This window comes from Prionailurus viverrinus, chromosome E1 (genome assembly GCF_022837055.1).
Source record: "Prionailurus viverrinus isolate Anna chromosome E1, UM_Priviv_1.0, whole genome shotgun sequence".
Classification (NCBI taxonomy): Eukaryota; Metazoa; Chordata; class Mammalia; order Carnivora; family Felidae; genus Prionailurus; species Prionailurus viverrinus.
The window spans coordinates 20,850,970-20,877,566 of NC_062574.1; the positions used below are offsets into that span (position 1 = coordinate 20,850,970).

At 51.7% G+C, this 26,597-nt stretch overlaps 1 protein-coding gene across 1 annotated transcript in view; it reads right to left on the reverse strand.

Annotated features, from left to right (window-relative positions):
- Positions 1-26,597, reverse strand: part of ASIC2 (acid sensing ion channel subunit 2) — a 268,403-nt gene that overhangs the window by 81,565 nt on the left and 160,241 nt on the right. Inside the window, exon 2 of the mRNA XM_047834046.1 lies at positions 5,053-5,203. Within this exon, the coding sequence (XP_047690002.1) occupies positions 5,053-5,203 (151 nt within the window). The remainder of the gene's footprint in view (positions 1-5,052; positions 5,204-26,597) is intronic.

The following is a 26,597-nucleotide window of genomic DNA, read 5'->3' on the forward strand; positions in this document are numbered from 1 at the left end:
TTGCCTTGGATTCTGGGGGCAATACAATTCCTTTTATGCCTAAGCTTGTTTGAATTTGGTTTCTCTCATGTGCAACCTAGATAACCCACTGCCTATTTCTTTTATCTTTGAAGTTACTCAGAGGCGTCTACACCAAGTTTCATTTTTAACAACCTCCCACCTGCCTTCAATTTAATTTCCTTTAGAAAATGCTGGCCATGAAATCTGCACTTCTACGGTCTAGGACAGTTTTTCTGTCCCTTTTCTATTTTGTGAGTTCCTCCATGAAAAAGGTTTCCATGGTCAAAGGCATTTGGGAAATAAATGCTGTGTGCAATATTACTTTCTTGGAGACTCATGATGTAGTATATTAAAGAATTTCTGCAACGAATAAATGCATTTAACTTCATGTAAGCAGGGTGCCCAGATCCTTGTTTTTCTGTGACATGTAATATCTCCAATCCTGACATTCCAGAGGGTCCATACAGTCTAGGTTCATGTGTGATGGATCTTCCTTTCTTTTCTTTTCTTTCTTTTCTTTTCTTTTCTTTTCTTTTCTTTTCTTTCCTTCTTTCCTATAAAAACGTTTATTTTTGATAGAGAAAGAGCACGAGTGGTGGATGGGCAGAGAGAGAGGGGGGACAGAGGATCCGAAGCAGGCTCTGTGCTGACAGCAGTGAGGTTGACACGGGGTTCAAACCCATGAATCGTGAGATCATGACCGGAGCTGAAGTCAGACACCCAACCGACTGAGCCACCTAGGTGCCCCAAGCCTGCCTGCTTTAAAGTGGCATATTCCCAGGGTGCCCTGCAGAAAAATGTTTGGCCAAGTGGAGGAAAGGGCACTTTTGATAATTTTCATAGTCATCTCTATTCACTAAGCATGAGCGCATAAGGCTGGGTCCTCTCTAAGACGGTGCCTTTTTCAAATTCAGTCAGGCACCAAAGGGCCTTCCAGTCAGCCAGAATTGCACCCAGAAAAGTGGTTCCCTCACTGCTTCCTTAAATTTTTTTTTTTTTAATTTTATTATTCACTCTTGAGAGAGAAATAGAGAGAGAGAGAGAGAGAGAGCAGGGGAGGGACAGAGAGAGAGAGGGACAGAGAGAATCCCAGGCAGGCTCCGTGCTATCAGTGCAAAGCCTGACTCGGGGCTGCAACTCACAAACTGTGAGATCACGACCTGAACTGAAATCAGGAGGCGGACACTTAACCGACTGAGCCGTCCAGGCGCCCCTACTTCCTTAAATTTCCGAGAGATGAAGCTGTCCACGTGGCAAGGCAAGGGTGTGGCAGAGGCTCTGCTTTGAGCAGATGAGACTCCCAGATGTTGAGTTGCTTCAGGACCCACCCACGTTATAGGGTTGGCGGGACTATTTGGAAGAGGCTCTGGTTCTGGGATGGTTTGGCAGTCCCCCCATGGTCATCATTATCACCCTTCTACTGTCTACAGTTTGCGGAAAGCTCTCATGTGCTTCCTTCAGCCATCCTGTGAAGTCCATGGGTTTATCTGTGTTATCGATCTCTATTTTACCAATGAGGAAACTGAGGCCCATTCACTCGTCTTCAGTCACATAGCTAGTAAAGAAAGGAAGAGCTGGGGATTTGGTCTCTCTAGCATCGCTTTCCTGTCCTACTACACTGCCTGTCATCAAGTTGTCTGCGGCTGCTCCCTCAACAGCCATATTTCAGTTCCTTTCTTCTCCACCCTCATTCAGATATCTCTGATAAAGACTTGGGAATTAAGAGGAGGTAGGAAGGCCAAGGAAGCCAGATGGCATCTATGGGGCCACAGGGCTTGGGGGCGTCTAGCAGGCAGCCTCCCTCCTGAGGGCCATGGTGGGACTAGGCCTGCCCACATTCCTTTGGAGCAAAGACCAGGCAGCAAGGTGTGGCCATGCCTCCTCAGGTGGCCCTATGGACAAGCATCCCTCACCTGCCAGAGTCCATCCCTCATCCTTCAGCAGGTGTGTACCCTCACCCTTAATCTCATGAGACTCACTCCTCACCAGCCCAGGAAACAAGTGGCTTTGAGGCAACCAGAGTCTCCAACAGGTGGTCATTGCTCAGTGACTTCTCAGCCCGAAACGAGGAAGACTGGATGTAAGGATTCAGGCCACCGGTTCCTCATTCCCACGAGCCACATTTCAAATGCTCAGTTGTGCCTATGGCATTGGACAGTGCAGCTAGAGGGCATTTCCACTGCTGCAGAAAATTCTTTGGGACAGCACCGATCAGTCTCTCCTCTGACCGGTTTCTGCCAGCCCTTGCCCTTGCTCTAACGCCCTCCTTCTTCATGAGCCTCCTTCCCCAGCCTCAGAGGCAGTTGTTTAAGTGAGAAGTGCCGGTGGATCACTAAGAGATAGCTCAAGCTGCCGGCAGGAGTGAGGCTGTCCTCTTGTGCATTCTGTGTGCCACGGTGGCTGCTCCATGAGAGGATAAGCCCCTGAAAGGCAGGGCATCTGGTGTCTTGTGTATCCCCGACCATGCCTTGCACAGCGTTAGGCACACAGCAGGTCCTCGATCACGTTTATGGTCCACCGGGGCTAACTGGTGGTCAAGGGGCTTGGGTCAGCGCAGCACTGGCCGGGCCGTGAATTTACTGCATGACGTCCAGTACATCCATTACTTCCTGCCAGGCCTCAGTTCTCCCTCCACCAAGGCGCAAGGGGATTGGCTGGAATAGATGATCTCAGAGCTTTCCTGCTCTTTCCATCCATGGCTTCGGGAGACAGAGCATAGATTCCCGGGGGTAGGACCCCCTGTGGTTGGAGCCCATTTTATCAGCAGCCAGTGCTCAGACCCAAGGCCAGACCCCATGGGGGGCTGTGCTGTGTGAAGATGTCTGTGACAGGTGCCTGGCGTTGTGAATGTGTGTGCATGTGTGTGTATGCCTATGTGTATACATTTGCTTTTGCTCCCAAACCAAGGTAACAGGGCAGGAAATCCAACATTATTGTGCAAAGACATAACTAACCTCTAGTCAGGCTGTGGGTGTGACATCTCCAGGACTCATTTTTATTGCCCCCTTTCCCTCCTTTTCCACACATGGCTCGATAAACAAATACATCCTGGTGTCTGCAAGGCAGAACCTCTTCCTGGGGATCAAGACCCAGCTCCTAGGGCTCAGGGTTGTCTACAGATCCCCATGGTCACAAGACACAGGCTGGTCTCAGGGATGTTCTGGAAAGCCAGGCTCTGCCGGTCAGCTCTCAGGGATGCCAGAGCTCGGCACGAACGCAGACCTCCCTTTGTTTGCTGGAGGGCAGGGGTACTGAGTTTAGAAAAGTGGATGGGTCCAAGTAAGCATCTCTTCGGCAAGAAGCAGATGGCCTGGAGCTTGAGGTGAGTCACCAGAAGGCACTGCTGGGGTGACGTATGTGGGGGCCATTTTGCTTCTCAGTTGCTAGTGCGGGAGGGCCAGGGCCAACCACACTGTGAAGGAAGTGGCTGTGCTCACCTCTCCCCGCAGGGCGTTTGGGCCATAGACACGGGAGGCAGAGAGTGGTGGTGGGGGCAGCTCGGAGTCTGCGGGGGGTCCTCCCCAGGGTAGGAAGCCCTGGCTGCCCTCAGAGGCCCAGCAGGCCCCAGGCACGGTGAGGGCCGGACCTCAGGATCGGGGGGCCAGGCTTTCGGAATCATGGGGTGAGGGTGGCAAGAGGTGGGGGCTGGGCTGCTTGGCCTCCACCCACCTCAGCTCCAATCTGAGGGCCCAGGGCCTCCTTCCTGCTGGAATCTTCTCTCTCCTCCTCCCTTCTATGGAGCCCTTCTCCAGGCCCATCCTTGACCCCTGCCCGCTCCTCCTTGTTATGCCCTGAACACAGCATTACTCTTATTTTGGGCCTAGTTTGCAGCCATGTCCCACTCGTGGGCACCTCTTCACTCTCTTCATCTGGGAGAGTTCTAGAAGCTGCCGGTGTCCTTAGACTTACTGGCTGCGTCACACCAGTCTCTGCTTCTCTCACCTTCTTCTCTGTCTGACCTTTCTGTGCCACTCTTGTGAGGACCCACCTGTGTAATTCAGAGTAATCCCAAGACTCTGTTCAAATATATAATTTTTTTAATGTTTATTTATTTCTGAGAGACAGAGAGACAGAGCACGAGCCGGGGAAGGAGGGGCAGAGAGAGAGGGAGATGCAAAATCTGAGGCAGGCTCCAGGCTCTGAGCCATTAGCACAGAGCCCGATGCGGGGTTCGAACTCACGAACTGCAAGATCATGACCTGAGCCAAAGTCAGACACTCAACTGACAGAGACACCCATGTGCCCCCAAGACTTTGTACAAACGCCCAGGGGAATATGATGCTTTCCCTGAACATCCTCCCTTCAGGGGGAGGACGCTGCCTATGTAGCATGGGTAGGTACACTCGTGTCACATTGGACTGTAATTGTGTGTCTCCTCCTCAAGGTTGTGTGACCAAGGACCTGGTCTTTTTTTACCTTAATGTCCTTCGTGCAAAGCCTGACACCGTATACGTGGCTAATGAATAGTTTGCTGAATACATAAATGAATAAACATGTACATGAAATAGCTCTGGGGCCTGTACACATGCCCCCCCCCCCCCCCCACCAAGGGGCTCATGCAAGCATGGTGTCAGGCCCCTGAGTCCATGCCCTTTGGCTTTCCGACCCTACAAGCTCGTCCACCTTCCCCCAGTGGGAGGACCCTTCTCTCCTTTCTGCTGGGCCTCCCAGCTGGGTTGGGATAGTCAAGATGGCTGGAAGAGGAAGATGGCTGACCCATGTGTTCATGTCTTCCTCTTCCTTGAAATCAAGCCACCTGCCTGCCCAATCATACCTTCCTCCATGCCTCCTTCCCAACACCTGCCTCGGCCTCCCTGCCTTCCTTTTCCAGTGTTCCTATCATCTGCCCCTCCCCCACCTACTGAAATCTGAGGAAACCCAGAACATCACAGTCCATGCAGGGACATCTTTACCCTTCGCTAGTATGTTGTCACCCCCCGCTCCCCAATAGACAGTAGTCCCTCAAGATAGCCCACCTGAAGCAAACCAGTCTTTCAGAGTCCTGCACCCCTCCGCCATCACCCACAGCCCGAGTCCCTGTGCCCAGCTCACCTGTCTCTCCCCAGATGGGCAGGTACTCATCTTGCTGAATGTCCAGCATGATCTCCAGCCCGTTGCCTGTCCCGCCCTTGACCGTGGTGAGCAGAGGTTTGCCATCCTCGCCTGAGTTAAACATGTAACACTTCCCATATTTTGTAAACACCTGGGGGAGAGATGAAAGGGAGAGAAGCACGTGAGTGACTTCAGACTAGAGATGGGTGAGACCCGAGAAGTGCAACATCAGGCCAGAGTCCCCACAGCCCGTCATGGTCAAGCCCTCTTGGGGACCGATGATTCCTCACTGTGGCTAATGGTCTGACTTTTGCCAAGTGGGATTCTGGCATCCAAGAACAAATCCAAGAACAAATCTGGATACCCTTTGATGTTTGTTGCCATGGGATCTTGTCTCTTCTCCCTCTGGGCACTACTCCCCTTGGGACACCGGGTGGTCCTGTCCACTTCCAAATGTTGAATATCTGTAAGCCAATCTGCATCTCCAGCCCCAGGCTCTCTCCTGGGCTCCACACACACTGACCCCACTGCCCGAGGAGCATGACTTCAGGGGGACCCACGGTCCTCTGACACTCAGCGAGTCCCAGGGGAACAAACTTCCTCGGGTTCTCTGCCCCACCAGATGGGTCCCCTGCCCTCATGTCCCAGGGAATAGCATCGCCATGTGCCGAGAGGCTCAAGCCAGACCCTCAGGGTGGCTGTCCACTCTTCCTCTTCTTCACCCCCATGTCCAGTTAGCCAGCAGGGCCTGGGCAAGGCTGTCTCTATGTCCAGCTTGCACTTTGCCTTTTCCCTACTGCATTGCCATAACTTAGGACCCAGCCATTGTTTGCTTGGTCTGCTGCCATTTCTTATTTGGGCCCCTGGATTCCAGACCACCTTCTCCAGTCCATTCTCCAAGTTCACTGTGACTCATTCTTTCTGAAATGCAAGCCTCATGTTGTTAATCCTAGGCTTACAATCCATCGGGGCTCCCCAGCTCCCATAGGCTGAAAGCCAGGCCCTCCATACCCAGCCTTCTGTGATGCCCTCTGCCTACCCCATCCTACAGCTTCCCATCTGTGTCCATGGAAATCCATGAGCAGGGAAGCTCCGTGCATTTGGGGACTACACCTGCTTGTTAGCTGAGGTGTCTATCTCCAGTGCTTAGTACGGCACCTCGCGTGGGGGGTGTTCCAGATATATATGAATGAATGAATGAATGAGTGAGTGAGTGGGTGGATGGAGCCAGATCAGATGACTTACAGCACCACTGGATGTGCCCTGCTGGTTCCTACACTGGTGGCTTTCTATTTGCTGCTTCTGCTACCTGTAACTCCTCTCACCCCTCTTCCTGCCTGGATAGCCTCTAACAGTTGTCCAAGACTGGATCGATGTGTCTCCTCCTCCAGAAGCCTTTCTGAGCCCCTGGACCAAGTTGGGCTACTCCCCTTTTCACTGTTCCCCTCGCTCCTTCACCACGGCAGCTTATCACATGCCCCAAATAGTTGGTCTTATATCTCTTCTGAACTTGACTCTGCCATTCACTTCTGAATCCAAGGGCTTAACAAATTGTGTGGCACACAGTAGGTGTTTGTACCGCTTTGGCTTGACGGATTACATGATTACAAAGATGTGGTGTGATGGTGTGGGAAAGGCCCGGGGCAAGGGATGCAGAGATCTTTGTCCAAGTTTGATGTTGCCACTTATTAGTCATGTGACTATGGGTGAACCAAGTAAACCCTCCAAGCCTCAACTTCTCCATCTATAGAATGGGATTATTAGTCATGTGACTGTGGGTGAACCAAGTAAGCCCTCCAGGCCTCAACTTCTCCATCTATAAAATGGTAGTGCTTGTCCTTTCTTTAGCTACCCCTCAAGGTTCCTGAGAGGATCAGCCGAGGTAATACATGCAAACGTGCTTTGAAAACTCTAAAAGCTTTCTACAAATGCTATGGGTTATTATGCTTACATAACTGCTTTGGAACCTCGAGCTGAAGCCAAATTATATCTGGCAAAACTGGCTGGAAGGGAGCCAGGCCAACTGCACTGGGTCTCTGCGGCCACTGAGGTTTGGGCCCAGGCCCCTCCTTGGCCATGCTCCACTGCACTGTCCCCTCCTGCAGCGTGGAGGCCAAGAGGTGGCTCTTTGGTTTCCCATCCTTCAGTGTGGGGGCAGGTAAATAGCAGGGGTGGGTGCTGGAAGCTGCCTTTCTCATGCAGATCTTGAAGGCCTGATGAAAGGAAGGAAGAGAGGCCTCTACAGTGTGCTGGACACACTGTTAGTCACTCATCTGTGTTATCTCATTTAACTCTTGCAGCCATGACTCTGTGGGTATTGCTGCTCCCATTGTGCAGAGGAGGAAACCAAGGCCCAGGGATGTTAAGTGACTCGTCTAAGTCACACAGCAAATAAATAGCAACGCTGAGACACAAATCCATGAGTGTCTTAACACGTGCTCTTTCTGGAGGTGCTCTCCTGGGTCTTGGTCCCTGGGACCTTTCTGAGCCATATACTGTTTCTCTGTGCCTTGCTTTTTCCATCAGCCAGTCAATAGTCACATGCATGCGCTCCTACTATGTGCAAGAATTAGGAGGATTGCCGAGAAGTACAAGCCCGGCTTCCAGAGACCACATTTTCGTCACCATCCAAAATGTCTCTGAGTCCCTGACCAGCTGCACTATTTCAGGACAGCCAAACCCTTCTTCTGCTTCATGGTGGGGGAGAACAGCTGGAACTGGATTTTTCAAGAAAAAATAAACCCTGAGCTTTAGCATGACCATGGTGTGGAGCAACTGCACTTGGCTAACGAATCTGTCCCCTGGAGACATGTTCTCGGGGACCACTGCAATGAACGGATGAGAGAATTTTATAGTTGGTGCATCTTTTGCAAGGGGTTGAACACATCTGGAGTGACTTCTGGGTGCTCTAATAGAGTTTCTCTCTGTAGATCCACTAAATATGCTTGTTGCTTCCAAAATTAATTATACTATTAATTGCCTATCTATCTGAGGAGATTTGTAAGGAAAAGTACATTTCATCTTCGCACCAAATTACTGCAAATTCCAACCACCCCACCCCCCACCCCACCTCCACTTGGAACTTGGACTCCAGAATATTGGGCTGAGGTTAGAATGTGATGCCTCCTCCTAGAGTCGACGGTGATCCCAGCCCAGTGTCTGAGATCCCAGATGCGCTGGGTGGGGGCTGTTGATAAAAGGCATGGACCCTCCGTGAGCTCCCGAGGGTGATGGCAAGGCACGAGAACTCCGAGGGGCCTTACAGACCATCTCGCCCACCCAACTTACTTCACAAGGGAGGAGACGCAGACCTGGGAGAGAGGAAGCAATTTGCCTGAGGCTGCGCAGTGAGGCCGTGTCTGTTTGGGACCAGACTCCTGGTTCAGTCTGCACTTCCTTTACTCCAGTCTCCCTCAGCTTCTCCACTTACAACAGGAGAGGGAGGCTCTAAGGGATTGCTACCTTCAGCTGATCATTGACAAGAGTGCCTGATCTGCGGCGGGCACTGGGCTGGCACATGGAAGCCTCGTGCATTAAAGTCTTCCCATGTAGAGGAGGGAGCAGACAGGTCTTTGTGATAGAGACTCACTCCCCATCCATGGCTGTCCCCTTGCCGGGCCTGGTACTCGTCCTAGGCCCAGGTGGTGGCTCCTGCAGGGAAGTGTGGTCAGCGTGGTGGTGAACAGAGAGGCAGGACGCTGGTGGGTGACCACTCCATGTCTGAGAGATGGCCAGATTCTTTCTCAAGTCAGGATCACCATAAAGAGGCCTGGGGCACCTGGGCGGCTCAGTTGGTTAAGCATCTGACTTCGGCTCAGGTCATGATCTCACAGTTTGAGCCCCGCATTGGCCTCTGTGCTGACAGTTCAGAGCCTGCTTGGGATCGTCTCTTTCTCCCTCTCTCTCTGCCCTTCTGCTGCCCTCTCTCTCTCTCTCTAAAAAGTAAATAAATAAACATAAAGAAAAAAAAGAGGCCTAACCCCCTTCTGCATCTTCCTGGTGCACTTAGGATAAGTCCCCAAATCGTCACGGGGCCCTGTATGGTTCAGCCCCGTCTCTGGTCCTCCCTTCTCTCACGTGCTTCGAGCACACCGGCCTCTTTAGTTCCTGGAACGTACAATAAGCTCTTCCCCCTGTAGGCCCCTTCCACAGGCTGTTTCCTCCACCTACCATGTTCTCCGCATACCCTCCGTCTACCTTCCTGTGATCGCTTCCCCAGAGGCCTCGCTTGACCACTCACCACCCCTGCTCCCGGCCTCCATTTCAGTTGGAACATCCTATCTTACGACCTCATACCTCCTGTTTTTTCCTTTACAGTGCGTATCAGAGTGTGTAACTAGATGGTTGTTCATGTGATTGTCTGTTGGGCACATCTTCCGCCAGACTGTAAGCTCTCAGAGGGCAGGGACTGGGTCCGTTTGGATGAACGAATGAAGGGGCTAAGGTACTACCAACCCATATCCCCTTGCCCTCCCCTGGGAGGTGGCCTTCGGGGCCGGCCAGCCTTGCTGATTCTGGCCGGAGCTGGGCCTGACCGAGTATCCCCCCCTCCCTCCCCTCCCTTTGCCTGCTGAGGCCGTCTCAGCTTCCCACTTAACTGTACCTAAGCAGTTTCACTTGCTGCTGCATGAAAGTATTAGAGGAAATAATCCTCTAGGAACTAAGACAGTCTACCTTTGTGGGGGCAGGAGAAGGGGCTCAGAGACAGCGAGGCTCACGCTGGCTGCACGCCTCTGTCAGCCTCCCTGCCTGTGCTGCCGAGGCCTCGGCTCCTGCCTGGTGTTTCTGAGAGGATTATTTTCCTCTCTGCTCCACATCAAAGGCCTCAGAGCTATTTACACACCACACAATTTTTGCTACAAACTTGGGACAAGATGCTGCTCTCCTTCCCCCTTTCGGGGCATAACAATGCATAAGTGTAACACACGTTTCAGATTTAGGTCTTATCGTCCCCAGCCAGAAAATATAATTTATTGAAGTCCAGACTGTCAGGCCCAGTTCGCTGCTTCTTCGGACCCACCATTCTCCCAGGCATCCCTCTGCTCTCCGGTAAGTGCCGACGGCCCCATCTCGGATGGCCGGACTGGATCTGCTGGGTTGCTAAGAGTCTAGGATTGCACTCAGTCGGATTGGGTTGTACGAGTTAGAGATGCACATTTCACACCTGGCTCTCTAGGAGGGAGGGGGGTTCCTGAGATAAAAATGAGCCCCGTGCCCAGCACCGTCATTGCTAACATTGGCACGGCGCATTATGGTGTAGACAGCTTATGTACAGCGTCATCTTTCTCAGTGGCCCCACGAAGGGAAGGAAACTAACAGTTCCTGAGCCTGTCCTCTGTATAGGTCCCTGCTTGGCACGTCCATAGGTATTCTCTCTTTCCTGATCATGGTCTAGCTCTCCTGATGGGGAGGCATCTTGTGATCATATCCCTATTCTATAGTTGAGGAGACTCAGGCTGCTGGGGAGGTGGGTGCTAGAGCTGGGATTCGCAGGTGAGGCTTTATCACCAAGGAAGTCAGGAGGAAGGAAGGAGGAAGTCAGGAGGAAGGCTTTGGGACCAGACGGGATGCCATCAAGACAGATCCCTGTTTATTTGTCAAATCCGTGGCCCCCAACACAGCATTTTCTGTTCCCAATGCATTTCCTCATCTACGAACCCGGCAAGATAATCTCTTTTTAAAAACGTTTATTTATTTTTTCGAGAAAGAGCGTAAGCGGGGGAAGGGCAGAGAGAGAAGGGAACAGAGGATCTGAAGCAGGCTCCGTGGCGACAGCAGAGAGCCCGAGGCGGGATTTGAACTCACGAACCGTGAGATCATGACCTGAGCCCAGGTCGGACACTCAACTGACCACCCAGGTGACCCCTGCAAGATAATCTTGCCATGTGGTTGGAAGGCCTAAGTGAGAGAATATAAGTGGATTGGTTTGCAGGATTACATAATAGACATCTTCACTAGTTATGAGTCCACACTAGGGGGGAGCCACTACGTTTTTCCTTTTCAGCGGAAGAGAGATTAGTCATTTGGGTTCCGGGTAGAGAGTCAACAATGAATTGAAGAATGGGAGGTTGGGGGTTCCTGTCCTCTCTGCGTATGGCCCTACCATACCAAGCTTATCTCAAAGTAGGTAGAGGAGATGAAAAACGCTGTGTGCTACTGATTGCTTATGCCTTAATAATGCCAAGCCTGTTGCTGAAGCCCTGGACAGCTGATGAGATTACTGGGGCCATGGAGTTTTGTAGGAGAGGGAGATGCTTCCCATGCCTACAACCCACTTCGAAAATCTGCATGTGAATTCCAACTGAATTGTAATTAGTTACTGGCATAGTGGCAAGACACCACCAATCTGAAGCTGGCATGTTCTAAATGAGAGGGACATGGAGGTGGGAATGGGGAGAGGGTCTCACTGCCTTTCCAGAGCTCTTGGAGTAGCTCTGAAGTTGGTACCTTCCCTGGAGTGCCATTCACTTTACATTTGCCATTACTAACGTTTGCGGCAGCCCCGTGAGGTGGCCATTTTCACCAATCCGAGGCCCAGAGGGGCTGAGCCAGGCCGCAGAGCCGGTCAGCGGAGAACCCAGGACAAAATCCATTTTTGCCTAGTTCCAAAGCCGACACTCTTTGTCCCCCGTCCCTCATAGGTACAGCTCATACCCTCACCCCTCTCCCAAACTGCTCTGCTCCTGGCCAGCTGAGATCAGTGGCTTGCTAACGCAGGGTTCTCCCATCCGGTAGTAGGGGAGGTACGTCTCAGAGTCAGAGGCATCGTGGAAAAGTGCAGGCATCTCATCTAAACTTCTCTTTTTCACATGTGAGCCCAACGTCCACGGAGGGCAAGGGGCCTGCCTGCAGTAGTTTGGGAACAGAGCTGAGCTCTGACCTGGGCTCGATGGCCTGGGCCTTCGCTCTTCCTCTAACGCCAGGGGCTAGAGATAATGGCCAGGATTCTCTTCTCAGGGCGTTGCGTCCAGGAATAAGAGAAAGATTGGCAACTGCTGCTGGCATCCAGGCTCAGAGTGACCTGGCAGGGGCCCCTGCCTTACGGAGTCCGGGAAATGCAAAGTGGAGCCCTTTCTGGGGAAGGTTAGGAACGGCCGATACCCATGAAGACACAGTTTTCTGGTTCAATTAATAGTGCAAACAACACTTCTCCAGCATGCACCTACTTAAGAAAATAAATTATGTATAAGCTCCCTTAAGGATTGTTGAAATATCCACTCACCAGCTCACAACTAAGCCTGCAAGCTTCAAACCTTCTAGTCCATTCATTAATCCTGACCTTTAGGGCTTCTCCTAGGCAGTCAGTTTCTTGTCTCTTCTTGCTTATTACACTTGAAGGAAATGAAACTGTACAGCTCCAAAGTGCGTCTAAAATCCAACCTTTCCCCGCCCTCGGTTGCCTGACTTTTCCTTTCAACGAGTTACTGAAATTTCTCATTAGGCTGTTTTCAACACAACACGCACATTAAAGCCAACCGTGTAGTCTTGTTTGGTTTTCCTCTTTCAAACTCCTCAAACGCATTTTGCACAATTGGGAAGTGAGGAAGTCTGTCAAATGGGTTACCAGGTTTCCAGCATGCAAAAATGAATCGGCGTTTTGTTTCCTGAAATTGCAATTAACGTGTTTGAAAACGAAATACAGCAGAGGGACGGATGCATAAGAAGGCTGCCTGAGACGGTCGGCTCTTTGAAGGCAAGGACCGGATCTTGTTAAAATGTCTGTCTGCGCATTCATCTGTGCCTGCGACAGGAACTCTCGACTAGCTCTTGCATCCCAATGACTGCCGCACGACTGTGTTTTCCCTCCAAGGAGATTTAGAAAGGCAATTTCAGCCAATACCCGTGACAGCACCTCCACGTGGTAGGTGCTATTCCTGGAAGTGAGGGAGCGAGGGGGACGTGGTCTCTTTGCAACCACTTGTCACCTCTTCCCAACTAGGGGGTCACCATCTCTTTTCGGACATTGTTAATATCTTTCTCCGTGGAGGCTCCCTCCTGGGGGGAAAGGGAAGAGCGGACAATCACTGAGCATTGAGTCGAGCGCTGTGCCGATCGCTTAGTGACCCTTCTATCCTTTAAAGTTCACGAAGCCCATTGATGTAGGCATTATCCCTCCCAGGGTGCCGACAGGAAAACTGAGGCTCCGAGAGGCTAAATATCTTGTCCAAGGTCCTACAGCTAAAGAGTGGTTCACCTGACCTTTTGTTTTATGCTCAAAGGTTGTCAGAAGTCCTTTTGACATTATTAGAATGTATGAGACGGTGATGTGACCCCTTCCTCCACGCCCCTGCACCCATCTGCTGGGATGTGACCTTTCCCGTGCGCGTTTCACTGAGAGGCCCTCCTGCCTCCTCTCTCCAAGCCTGAGTGCAGCCGGGGCCTTGTCCACCGGGAAACTGTCCAGAAAGCTTTAGATACCGTGCAGGAGGGGATGTGTGAGCCCCATGCAGAAGGAAAGAGCATCGAGCAGCTGCAAGCCTGTCAGCTGAGAAAACAGCACGAAGGGGAGGGGTGGGTGGCTGAGTGTTCTCCTCCGATTCAGATGTTTTGTGAGCAAGTGTGCTCGTGGAGGATGACTCATGGAGACACAGGGCAACTGGAAGGAGCTCCGGTTATTCACCTGGAGCGTCGTCGGAAATGCCAGACCTCTGCTGCTGAATCCCTCCTGACAGCTCACGCGAGAATCCCACACGGGCTCCACTTGAGGTTATGAAGTGGGACGTGGGGAGCCAGACCGACGCCTTTCAAGTCGGGCTGCCGCTTGGCTGGTGGGGGGCCTGGGGCCTGACTTGACGGAAGTTTCAAACGGGCTTCGGCAACAGGTTGGCTGCTGTGTCTGCTGAGGTCTTACTGTCTGCCTCCTGTGGGCAGTAAGGGCCGTGGCATCTCATCTCTGGATCCCCAGCGCCTGGCTCCACGGCCGGCACATAGTAGGCACTATGGGAGATGTCTGGGTGAAAGAGAAAAGTCCAGCGTGCACTTGGGAACCAGGCAACCGGAGCTTCCAATGCTGCCTCTGTCATTGCCACTTGTTGGCTCTTGATCCTTCATCTAGGAGATGCTGGCAGGAGTACCTTTCAGTAGAATTGTAAAGATCAAAAGGGCTATAATGGGTCTGAGAGTGCTTTGTGTGGAAAAAAACCCTCAGCCCAGGCGGGGGAGCATTTCTGTTTGTGGTTTGCATCATGCCCAAGGCCCTGCAGGAGCAGGGGAGGGACAGAGCTGTTATTTTGACGTGGGAATTGAATCCGAGATGTTCCATCTGGGGCCACGGTCACAGCTCGCCCGTTCATTCACTTAGCGAACATCTACAGAACACCTCCTGTGTTCTGGGCGCCGCCTCAGGCGTTGGGGACACAGAAATGAGTCAACGTTTTAGGAACTGCCCGGCCCAGAGGGTGGCCCTGCAGACGATCCTGGGTGGTGCCGGGTGCTGTAGGAACGCACAGAAGGCAGCTGCCCGGGAGGCTGTGCGCGAGGGGGCTCTGGGTGCCTGTTGCAGAATTCTCTCTAGACACCAGGGTATTTAGCAGGTTGAAACGAACCCCTGGGCCTGGCTCCTGGTCTAAGAAGGGCCATGCTGATGCGATCCGGAAGGCCAGAGGTACCAGTCCAGGCCTCTGGCTGCCTGGCTGAGCCCCACCTACCTGCCCGTCTTTCCAGCTCTCTTCCTCTTTTGGAACCTAACACCCTGGACGACTGTGGTTTCTGCTAAAAGGTGGGCAGGGTTTGTGGAAAACACAGACTTTGGAGTCAGATTATCCTGGCTGAACACCTACTATGTGCCAGACACCGTGCACAATGACTAATGGAGCTTAGTGGTCAGATAGCAGATAATTATCAAGACAGGGATGGGGTGACTGAGAGGCGTTTGGCACCTGGTTCTGCCCAAGGATGCTGTGTCAGTCCCAGAGCTCCCCCCGCCCCCACCCACCTCCCCACCCCAGCCGCCCTCCAGCCTGGCTCTCTAATCCGCCCATTGCCAACAGGTCACCAAGCCAAACCTAAAGTCACAGGGCCAAAGCAAGTGGATAAATAAAAAGAACACATTTCCGGTGAGTCAAGTCTGACTGGGAAGAGGATCCCTTTCTCTGTCACCAGATATGGGGAGCAGGACCCAGGAGGGGTCCCCTGCCTTTAAGGAGGAAAGAAGCCCAGAAAAAGGGGAGGAGAAAATGAAGTCACAAACCATCCATAGCCCTGTTACGATTTTCTTCTACTGACCCTACTGACCTGATTCCTGCTGCCCCAGTCTGTGCCAGCGTCCAGGCAAGGCAGACTGGGGGCAGCATGTGTTCAAGGCACAGCAGCCCAGACGCACTGGGATGCGGCCCCGAGTCCTGCCACATCTGGATGTTGTGGGGAGTGGGGTGGGGCACCTCCTAGTCTATGTTCGGATTACTCACAAGATGATGGATGTACCTGGGTTCACGGTCCCCGATCCAAGTTCTTTCTACAGTTGCTTGCTTGATCCTGCCTGCTGGACTTATGGGAATATGTTACTTGCTTGGCTTGCCCTGTGGCTTTGCCAGATCTCTTCTGGAGCATTCCTTGGCTATTCTTGTATAAGAAGTTTGTAATACTCTTGCTGGATATTTCTGCTCACTTGAACTTCACTTTTCCCTCACCCTCCTACCACCTATTCCTGGGGCTCGGGTGGGCTTCACCTCCCACTGTGAGTGTGTCTTTTTTTTTTTTTTCAACGTTTATTTATTTTTGGGACAGAGAGAGACAGAGCATGAACGGGGGAGGGGCAGAGAGAGAGGGAGACACAGAATCGGAAACAGGCCCCAGGCTCTGAGCCATCAGCCCAGAGCCCGACGCGGGGCTCGAACTCACGGACCGCGAGATCGTGACCTGGCTGAAGTCGGACGCTTAACCGACTGCGCCACCCAGGCGCCCCCGTGAGTGTGTCTTATACCTGGATGACCAACCCTGAGATAAGACATGAGTCACTCTGTGCACCTGCCTCATTGCCCATCTGTTGAGAATTGCTTTTTTTTTTTTAAGCAGGTGAGGGATGAGGAGGGGAGAGGAAGGAATCCAAAATGTGCTCTGCTGTGCTCCTGATTAATTTCACATTATTCTACAGGGCTGCATGGAAAACAATGCATCAGTAAAAACCAAATGACGGTTTATGATGTTTGCACAGGAAAAGCGGACGTTCCAATGAAGGCCAGGGCTGAAAATAATCCCAAGGTGGGCTGACTCTAAAAGCTGATCAAGAAAAGGTCAAATCCCGTAACTACCCACACGGCGCTGAAATCCTCATACTCCATTCCTACCGATTTCACGCCTTCTCATTAAAAACGTATTTCTAGGAAGTGCTCAGAGAACGTCATTGTCTTCCACTCTTCCCAAGGGCTGGTCTTAGAGGTTGGGTAGCACGTCCTTTTAGTAGCCAAGCACGTTCAAAACCATCACAGATTCAGAAATGCGGAGGGTTTCCGGGAGTTCAATCAGATTGCTTTCCTGACATGTGGAATGCAGACCTGGCTGGCAGACAAAGAGCGCGCATGGCGCCACTCTCCTTCATAGGTCCCACTGATTGGCCACAGCACTCTTTCTCTCTGGGCTGGACACTCTTTTTTTTTCCCCCAGCCCAGCAATGCTGGTTGCCACAATGAGTCCATTCGATGAATAAGGAAGAGACGAATTCTGTTTGCCATCCTTGTTTGTGCCAAAAGAACGCAACGTCTACCGGTGGTGCCAGGGTTTCTGTAACAAGGGGCAATTCTTGAAAGTGGGGGAAGGTTTGGGCAATGCGAGGGGCACAGTTTCGGGGAGTTAAGGTAGAAGGGACTCTAGATGGTGACAGAGGCAGAGGTGGGACTTTGCACACCGCGAGGTGTTGCTTCGACTTGACTTTGGTACCAGGATAGAGCGTGCATAGGCTTTGGAATCAAATCCCATTTCTGGCATTTCCTGGCTTTTTAAATGGCGCTAATAGTTTTGAGCCTCCCCATGTCTCAGATGGGTAGACCAGACCCCCTAGGAGACCGCGATTTTTGTTGCACCACAGTTCCTGGACTTCTGATCAAGTATCAAAGGACCTGAGAGATTAGGGGCTTTCAAAACGGGGAACGAAGCATTTTTTAGTTCATTGGATAGCCGATGAGCAACTATTACGTGTCGAATACGCTGCTAGGTCCTGGGAATACGAAGATAAATTAGAGGTGGACACCACCTTCAGGTAGTTCATGAGCTATCCGGGTAGAAATGGAGATAAAACAGCTTCAGATCGTCAGGGAGACAGAGCGGCTGTAAGACCGCCACTGATCAATTTACAGAATGCAGCTCTGGAGGGACAGTTACACGAAGCAAAGTCCACTCGTGTAGGATTTGTTCCAGCCCATCATCCCTGTTGATCTGTGTGCATTTTCACCAGGGCCTCCGTTTAGCTCCTGCGTGTACATCAGCATGCCCTACAGGCTGCCTCACTCCCCAGCCCCACCTCGTCTCCTCACCTCCAAAGCAGGGCCTGGACTGGGATGGGGCAGATGAGGTGTCTAGGGCACGGCACTTAAGGAGGTACTCCCTTCCTGGGGCTGAAGTCCCACCCACCTGAGAGTGAGCACCTCCTTAAATTTTGCACCCCAGGTGCCCTGCTCCAGACACAGCCAGATGAAGACGGGTGGAGACATTGGTGATGAAAGCGGCATGACAACCGGTTGTCTCAATAAGCTTGCAAAATGGACACTGTTGTCCCATTCTCAGATGAAGAAACTGAGGCTCAGAGAGGGTGAGTGACTTTAGAGGCATCATGGAGCAGGGAAATGCATGCAGGATTAGTGGAAGATCACACACAGGCTATTTACTAGGACACATCCGTGGGTGGACCTTGGGCCAGTTGCTTATTTTCTCTGAGCTTCTGGTTCCTCATCTGCAGAATGGGGATATTAGTGCCTCTCAGGGTTAGATGGGGACGAAGTCCAGGCACTTCCAGCTTCCGGTTCCGTGACCCTGCTTCCCCATGTGTCAAATGGGCTGGCCACACCTGCCTCACAGAGATGCCCCGGGCACCAAATGAGATGATGGGTGTGCCGACCCAGAGTCAGTTCTCAAGAACTGTGGGCAGGATGAAATGTCAGTTCCTTAGGCCTTTTTGTGTCTCCAGCCCTGTCAACTGTTCTCCTGGGGTCTTAGGGCGGTGAGCATTTGTTTGGTGAGCCTTTGGGAGGTTCCCGATGGTAGGCGCAGATCTTCCCTAGAGGGATAATTGAGACTGAATACCTGCTACCTTGATGCGCTTCTGTCATGATCCCAATCCAAACCTCCCGGCAACCCTGCTTTCATTGCTCTCATTGTTAGGGAAGAAGCAAGAGAATCCACAAGAGCTTAAACCACTCATGCAGCAAGGCAGGGGCAGAGCAGGGTCTCCGCCCCATCTATTGGATGAAGAAGCCTCTGCGTATCCCACTATGACACAGCCACCAAAAGTACATGCTAATATTTCTCAGCAATGGAGCAAAACCTATGATTTCCATGTTGCAACTTGCTGGAATATAAATGAGACTGAAGGCAAGCCACTGCGTGAAACCTGGTGAGAGCCAGCTGCTTCTTAGGCATGGCGGAGGGACGGCTTGAGGCTCTGCAGGGTGGCCCGGTGGTGTCGCCGAGTCATGTTATGAGTCTTTGCTGTGTCCCCAAAGGTCAGCTGAAGTTCCACGGCCCTGTTCCCCAAACACTGGAGACATGAGGGGCAGGTTAGCAGCTCTCTGCAGGTTTAAGTCTTGTAGCTCCTACCTTGAGAACATCCCTCTGGCTAATTTCTTCCCCTCACCCCCTAGCGTCAGCCGTGTGCCAAAACAGTGCTGCTCATCTCTTCTGGTTACCTGCCGCAGCCTCCTGCACGGTGGCCCCCTGCCCCCACTCCTTTCCCTCGTTCATTTTCCACATAGTGGCCACGGGATCTTTCTGGAAGGCAGACTCCTTCCGGAAGGAGGATTAAACCCTTCCATGGCTGCAAACCCGTTGGCTGGGTTCACTGGGGAGCTGGCAGGAGACAGAGACTTGCATGCAGGAGGTGCATCACGTGAGCCAGTGTTCTTGAGATGTGCACGCACATACCACCCCCATAAGGGAGTGAAGGAGCCAAGAGAAGTCCCCCGATGCATGTGGAGCTGGGGTGGCCCTTCAGGGTTGTTTTGAATGGAGACAAGGGGCCAGCTATCCCACGCTCACTGGGTTTGGGCCCCTCCCGGGGAGAGGACAGAACCCTGGGTGGGGTACCTCTCTGCACTAGAGGACAGTTCCCGGAGAGGGAATTTCTGGACTCGAGAGCTGTCTGCTGCCAGTACGCCAGTCACTGGGTGGGCGAGGGGCTCGGTCCTGCAAGGGTGAGCGTCCGTCATGCTGCCATAGTCCCTGAATCGGCCTCAGTTCCAGGGGCTTTGGAAGGAAACCAACACGTGCTGGACAGATGCCAAAATAAACGCATCCATTATTTGTCTTTCTGTTCTCCATCCCCGCACTGTGGGGCCGTGTCTTCCTTGTTTCTCCCAGGGTTCTATGCAGAGCCCCACTTCTCATAGGTACTCCATAGAAGTTTGTTGAGTGAATGATTAAAAGAGAAAGACTAAAAGAAACAACGCTGCCATCTGTTTCATAAGGAAAGATAAATTCGCACACAACTTTGCTGTCCCAAGCCTGCACCAAGTGAGCATAGCTGTATGGCCCCGTCTCAGGAACCCGGCCTCTTCCGAGTGGAAAATTTAGCAGGTGGGCTGGACCTCCCACAGCAAACCTCTGCCTACCAATGGCTCCAGGTCGAACGGGCCCCGGGGAGAGATTTGGTGAGGAGGAGACCAGGTCTCCTTTTGACAGTGTCTTAGGCAGCCAGGCCCCCGTTCTCCAAAAACAAAGAAATGGCTGGAGGAACTGGGGATATTTAGAATGAAAAAGAGCATACTTAAGGAGGACCACAGCTGTTATCTGCAAATATTTGAAGGGATACCATTTGGAGGAGGGAGTATTATTCCCTACCCCTGTGGGGAATAGTTCTAGGGTTTCAGCTGGTCGTAGGGAAGAACTTAATTAAAAAGTCCAACAATAATCTTTATGCAGAAATGGACATAAATCTCTATCATAAAGACATAGTTACACAAGTGTATCCATTTGTCGAAGCAATACAGGTAAGATATGTGCATTTCAACGTGCACACACTTGATAACAGAAAGGAAATGTTCAATCATCCTTATCATCATTATCATCCTTAAATGAGGGATGGAGGGGAGCAGAGGTACAGAGGAAATAAGAACATCAAAATGTTAATATGGTTCAATCTGGATGGCGGCACACGGGGTTCATTATGTTATTCTGTTTACTTTGTCTATGTGTGAACGTTTTTGTAATAAAAATAGATATATGTTAATTATTTTTTCAAGTTTATTTATTTACTTTGAGAGGGGAAGAGAGAGAGAGAGAGAGAACGAAAGCAGGGGAGGGGCATAGAGAGAGGGAGAGAGAGAATCTCAAGCAGGCTCCGTGCCACCAGTGCAGAGTCCAATGTGGGGCTCAAACTCTCCAACTGAGAGAGCATAGCCTGAGCCGAAATTAAGAGTCGACGCTTAACTGACTGAGCCACCCAGGTGCCCAGATGTATGTTAACTGTTAAACAAAGATGGATTGAATGGGCTATGTTGGGAGATAGTGGGCTTCCTGTCACTAGAAGTTTTTATGCAGACACCATGGGCATCCTCTCAACACCCTCACCCCGCAAGAACCTGGGATGTTGGAGTATGTTGACAAGAGCAGGAGACTGGGTCAGACAGTCTTGGTCAAGATCCTCACCGTTTGCCTCCTGAGGGAGGGAAGCTGGCTGAGGGTCTGAAAGAGAGCTAGAATCTTCAGAGCCAGGAACCAGCACCAGAAAGCCTCACTCCAGATGGTGGGAGATGCTGGGGTGCAGGCAGGGCAGGTACCCGAGGTGTTTGGAAAGGCCCCTGCACCTGCCGGGAGGTGAGTGGATGGAACGGGGGGAAGGTCGAAGTCATGGTAAGGACTCACAGGTTTGCAAAGTAGTCTGAATCAGTGACAATGTGAATTTTGGGGGGCACAGATCCATATGCCATTGCTACTAGCTATGTGACTCTACCAAGGCACTCAACTGCTACAAGCCTCAGTTTTCTTGTCTGGAAAATGGAATATAGGACCCATCTCCTAGGGTAGTTGTGAGAATTAAGTTAGTATAGACAGACATGCTCATTACGGTCGTTACTGCATGCAAGGGGGAGATGAGCCTAGGTCAAGGCAGGTGCCAATGGGGAGGAGGAACTAGGACTTGAAGGTCGATCTCAGACACCAGCCACCACCGAAGGGACACAATTTAGGGATGGCTAAAGAGGGGACGGTGTCTGAACGGGTCAGCTTGGCTTAAAAGATAGGGGAAAAAAATCTACAAGGACCCTTCCATTGATAAAATTCCAGGATTCTCAAGGGATCCCCAGCGATTTCCTGGAGTAATGCTGGGGCTTTCTACACCCTAGCTTAACCCCATCTCTTGTAAAGGCGCACGGTGCTGGATGGCTGTGTGTCCATGCTGCCTAGGACAGTCTCTCTTTGGCAGCTACCATGGTCCCCAGACCACTCAGCTGCAGCTGTGACCCCATTCCAGACTCTGGCCAGTTCTGACCGGGCCCGGGGTCATAGGGAACCCCATAGATAGGAGAGGCATCTTTAGCTCTCTATCTCAGCTCCTGGTATACAGTGCGTGTCTCATAAATGACGCCAAGTAAACAAATAGGTGCTTGAGCTATATGTGGGGACAGGTGCCTCAGCCAGGCCTGCCCGCTCTGGGGCTTGTGTCCCTGGAGGACCCACGACGATGGAGGACCAGCCCACCCTCCTCCAGCTGGGCCCACAGAGCCCCAAGAGGCCCGCTGGCAGCCACTGGCAGCAGGTGGTGCTCCCGGCAGATGGCAGTCGCCTCTTCATTTCTCGGCAAGGCTCAGAGCACCGGCACGGCCACCCACCACACGCACCATACATCAGAAGCCTAATGGTGCGTTTTAGAACATAAGCGGTAACCACCCAAGGGAAGGGACCCGGGAAGGGAATTAAAGCCAGATGCACAGCAGGGAGGGAAAAAAATTTGAGAAGAGACTCCGAGGAAACGGGGCCAGATCCGGAGGCAGGAAAAGGTATCTCCCAAGAACATACTGACCAGGGGAGTTCATTTCACTTAAAATCAGTGCCCTTTATGGAGAGCTGGGTTGGACGCTGGGACCCTGGCCCATCAGCACTTCCTGGACTGGGCCTGCCTGGCCTGGCCCTGACCACAGCATTCTGAAATGCTCTGTGAGTGCCTCCTGGCCGCTAACTCAGTTTTCCATTCAATAACTATTTTTGCACACCTACCATGGAGCATGAGGTTATGTACCATGGCATTTAAACTCATGGGTTGAGAATCAAAATGCTTGGATTCAAATGCTGGCTCTGCCCCTGCCCCAGGGACTTTAGTTAACCCTCCCCTGCCTCAGTTATTCCTTGTAATAACCCCCACCTTACAAAGCTGTCATGAGGTGTATATTGTCATGAGACAATATGGGAAAAGGGTTTAGGACAACGGTGGATACATCCCCAAGGGTCTCTGCCCACCTGAGGACACACTCTAACATTCAAGTGGAGGGGACAGTGGGCCATGTGTTTCCAGCTTGGGGATCGCACACAGTATTCAGGGGCTTCGATCTGAACTGAGCAGGCACATACACACATGTGCACGCACACACAAAGCACTCACACACATGTGCACGCGTGCATATGCACACGTACATGCACCCCCACAGGCACACACACATGCACAGGTACACGCGGGCCACCCAGCAGAAACCCATTTCCTAGGTAGGTAGGTGAAGTTTCCAGACCCTTTTCACGGAAAGGTGGCTATGCCTGGGTCTTGGCGTTATGCAGGCATCTTGGTTCCAGGGCTCTCTCGTTGCTGGCATATGGAGTTTCCCTTTCTTTAGAGCTTGGCTCTGCCTTAAATTTTTTTTTAAATTGTACTCTATCCTGCATCTCTATGTGTGTGTAATGGAAGATAGGATTGTGTTGGCTCAGTCCATCATGGAGATGGAACTAGAAATCGTGACTGGAATTTTAATTTTATTTGCTCATATCCTCCCTTGTTCACAAAGTTTTTGAGGTTGTTATAATAGAGAGATGAGCAACATAAGGTTCCTACCCTAAAGGATCTGGGGGGACAGGAGTGTAAGCAAATGAGTAATAGTAGAAGGAAGTATGCCATAAATGGGTGGCTCAGTTAAATATACGTGCGGAGACTCAGAGTTGGGCTAAATGACTAGCTCTGACCTGAGGGATCAGAAGAGGTTTTGTGAAGGAGATACGATCGTCACTGTGGCTGGATGGAGGAGGAGGATTTCAGGACAACAAAAGCAGGGAAGGGCAGCGGGAACAGAGTGAACGAAGGCACAGAGGTGCGTGTGGATGTAGAAGGTGTCCTGGAGGCAAGCGAGCACACTGGTTGGGGGAAGGGGAGGCTGTGGGGGAGAAAAGCAGTGGATGAGATGGGAAAGGTGGGTGGGGCAAGGCTGTGAAGATCCTGATGCTGGGTGGAGGCCAAGCATTGTGCGGGGCAACTTACGTAGTTACGTATTTATTTATTTATTTATTTTTTATTAAAAAAAAATTTTTTTTCAACGTTTATTTATTTTTGGGACAGAGAGAGACAGAGCATGAACGGGGGAGGGGCAGAGAGAGAGGGAGACACAGAATCAGAGACAGGCTCCAGGCTCTGAGCCGTCAGCCCAGAGCCCGACGTGGGGCTCGAACTCACGGACCACGAGATCGTGACCTGGCTGAAGTCGGACGCTTAACCGACTGCGCCACCCAGGCGCCCCTACTTTTAAATGTTTTTAATGTCTATTCGGTTTTTGAGAGACAGAGCATGAGTGGGGGAGGGGCAGAGAGAGAGAGGGGGAGACACAGAATCCCAAGCAGGCTCCAGGCTCTGAACTGACAGCACAAAGCCCGATGCGGGGCTTGAACTCACAGACTCCAAGATTATGGCCTGAGCCGAAGTTGGATGCTCAACTGACTGAGCCACCCAGGCGCCCCCAGAATTATGTATTTAATGCTCAGGGCCGTTTTCTATGTTACGCCCTCTTTCAAGGTAGGAAACAGACTCAGAAGTTATAAGACATTCTACCATAAGCAAATTATTATGCCAAACTCAGCCCTTTAAGCCCTTGAATCCTTTGCCAGGATTCAAACTCATCCACGGACCCTGAGTCCACACGTCCCCAAGAATATAATGCTGTGCCATGAGGCAGTTCTGGAAATGATGAGGCACTCTGGGAAATACAAAGTCTACACTGATCTTCCGGGTCGCGTGGTGCAGTGAAGATGAAGCGCTGCCCCTAGCCTCCATCAGTACCACCACAAAGAAGGAAAGAAGAAGGACAAAGAAGTTGAATGGAGGTCAAAAGCAGAAGGGCAGAGAAATACCAACGTTAGGACTGTGAGAAGACTCTGGGGTGGGGGAGGGGGAAGAGGCCGGCAAAGGAATCAAACCATCCATCCACAGTGGAAGAGTCTCAGAACTCTCAGCTCATTGGACAGAAGAGGGGACTGGGGAGCAGAGAGAAGAGCAAAAAGAGCCCTCAATTTATGCCTCTGTGCAGGACTGGCCGATGGACTCATTCATTCATGCCCCCAACACCCAGTCTCCTCTACGCCTAGCGCCATTATGCAGTTGCTAAAGACATAGGAGGGGGATATGTATTGAGTACATAACGTGTTAGGTATTCACATGCTCTGTCCCCTCTACCTCTTCAAGCAGCTCAATGTGAAATGTGTTATGACTCTCATTTTACTTACAAGAAAGCTGAGCTCCAAGATATCCGAGGTAGAGTGGGGTTAACACTCAGGTCACTGCAGTACCAAAGTCCATTCCTCTCCTCTAGCGCACCCTGCCTTTCGGCCATCATCCCTGCCCTCAAAAGCTTAATGACCAGGGTAGTCATAACATTTACTGCCCCAAGGAGGACCCTTTGGAGAGGGGAAGGAGAGGGCGTTCTCAGTAATCACATCAGGACGACAGGCATAACCTGACATTGTCCCAACAAACTGGGATACAGGCTCACCCTGTACTAAGGGCGAATTATTTATACTTGCATGGGGCTTGAAAGTTTTTCCAAGCATCTTCCCACTTCTAGTCATGCCTCATTTATATGGTGAAATGGGAAAGGTCCCCAGATAACTGAAGCTCATCCTTTAAAACACAATGTTTTAGGATCTGGATGATTCTGGATGGTGCACTTTGAAATGCAGCCCGGGGTTTCCTGCCTGAGTAAAGGGCACTCCATGGTGTTGTCCCTGGGCTGGCCTTGCTCTCCCACTCAGCTGGAGAGAGCTCCTGGAGCCCACAGGACTCAGGGCAGAGGCCTAAAAGGTGGTGGGGGGGGGGCTCCAGTGCATTCCCTGTCCCAAGAGATGGACAGACACCAAGAGTTCACCCTGGGCTTTCCGTGGTCAGCTTCTTCAGAGAAGCTCAAAAAGCAGCATCAACTAAGTCAGAGACTTGCCCAGGGTGCACCGCCAGTTAGGACTGGAATCCAGGTTTCCTGACTTCTAGTCTTGAGTTTGCTCTGCTGAGCCCGGCTGCCCTCGCAAGCATCCCTCCCCTTCCTTCCTCCACCACGTGAGACCCCTGGCAAGTGCCCCCGACAGGCTCCACTGTCTCATCCCTCTATGCCTTCACACCTGCTGTTCCACCTGCCTGGTACCTCTTTCCTGGGAGTGCCCTTCCTGGCACACTTTGTCCTTTCAGGGGGAACTGGAAGCATTTTCATCTGGTAGCCTTGCCTGAAGCACTCTACCACTCTGGACCTTGTTTATGGGGTAATTTTATACTGTGGGATTTATGCCTGCCTCTTGGTTTCATGCCAGGCTCCCGGAGGACAAAGGTTGTTTCTGTTCATCTCTGCATCCCAGCACCCCACACATGGCCTGGTACAGAGCTGGCTTTCAATCAATGTTATTGTATTAGATTGAAATGCCCTTGGAGGGAAGAGAGTTTTGACAAGAGAGGCTGGTCGGGAAGAGGCCAAAGATGGGGGCCCGGCTGCGTTCCTCACATCACCCTGGGGCCAAGGGTGGCTTTACGTGGGCAGTGGTTTAGAGCAGGCCTGAGGGTGTGGGGAGAGAGGCATGGGGGCATGGCGGCCCCAGAGATGGCTCAACCCTGCTTCTGCCTGTTGGAGTCAGCCTCTGGAAAAGTACCAGTGAATTAAAGCCCAATAAAAAAGTCAATTAGGTCCAAACTCGTTTATGCCTTAAGCTCCCCCAAGCCAGTGAGCCAGAATGCAAGCTGGGCCGATATTTCTCCATTTCCCTCCATGTCTACATTGGTCTCTGGTGAAGCAGCCGTGACACATTTTATTTCAAGTATAAATGGGGCAGATTGACTGATAACAAAGTGATGGCTTGCTGGGGGCTCTCTGGATCCTATTCAGGAGACTCACGGCAGCAGGCGTGACGTTCATGTCCTGACCTTGGGCTCTGGAAGGGGCACTGGGGATCGACGT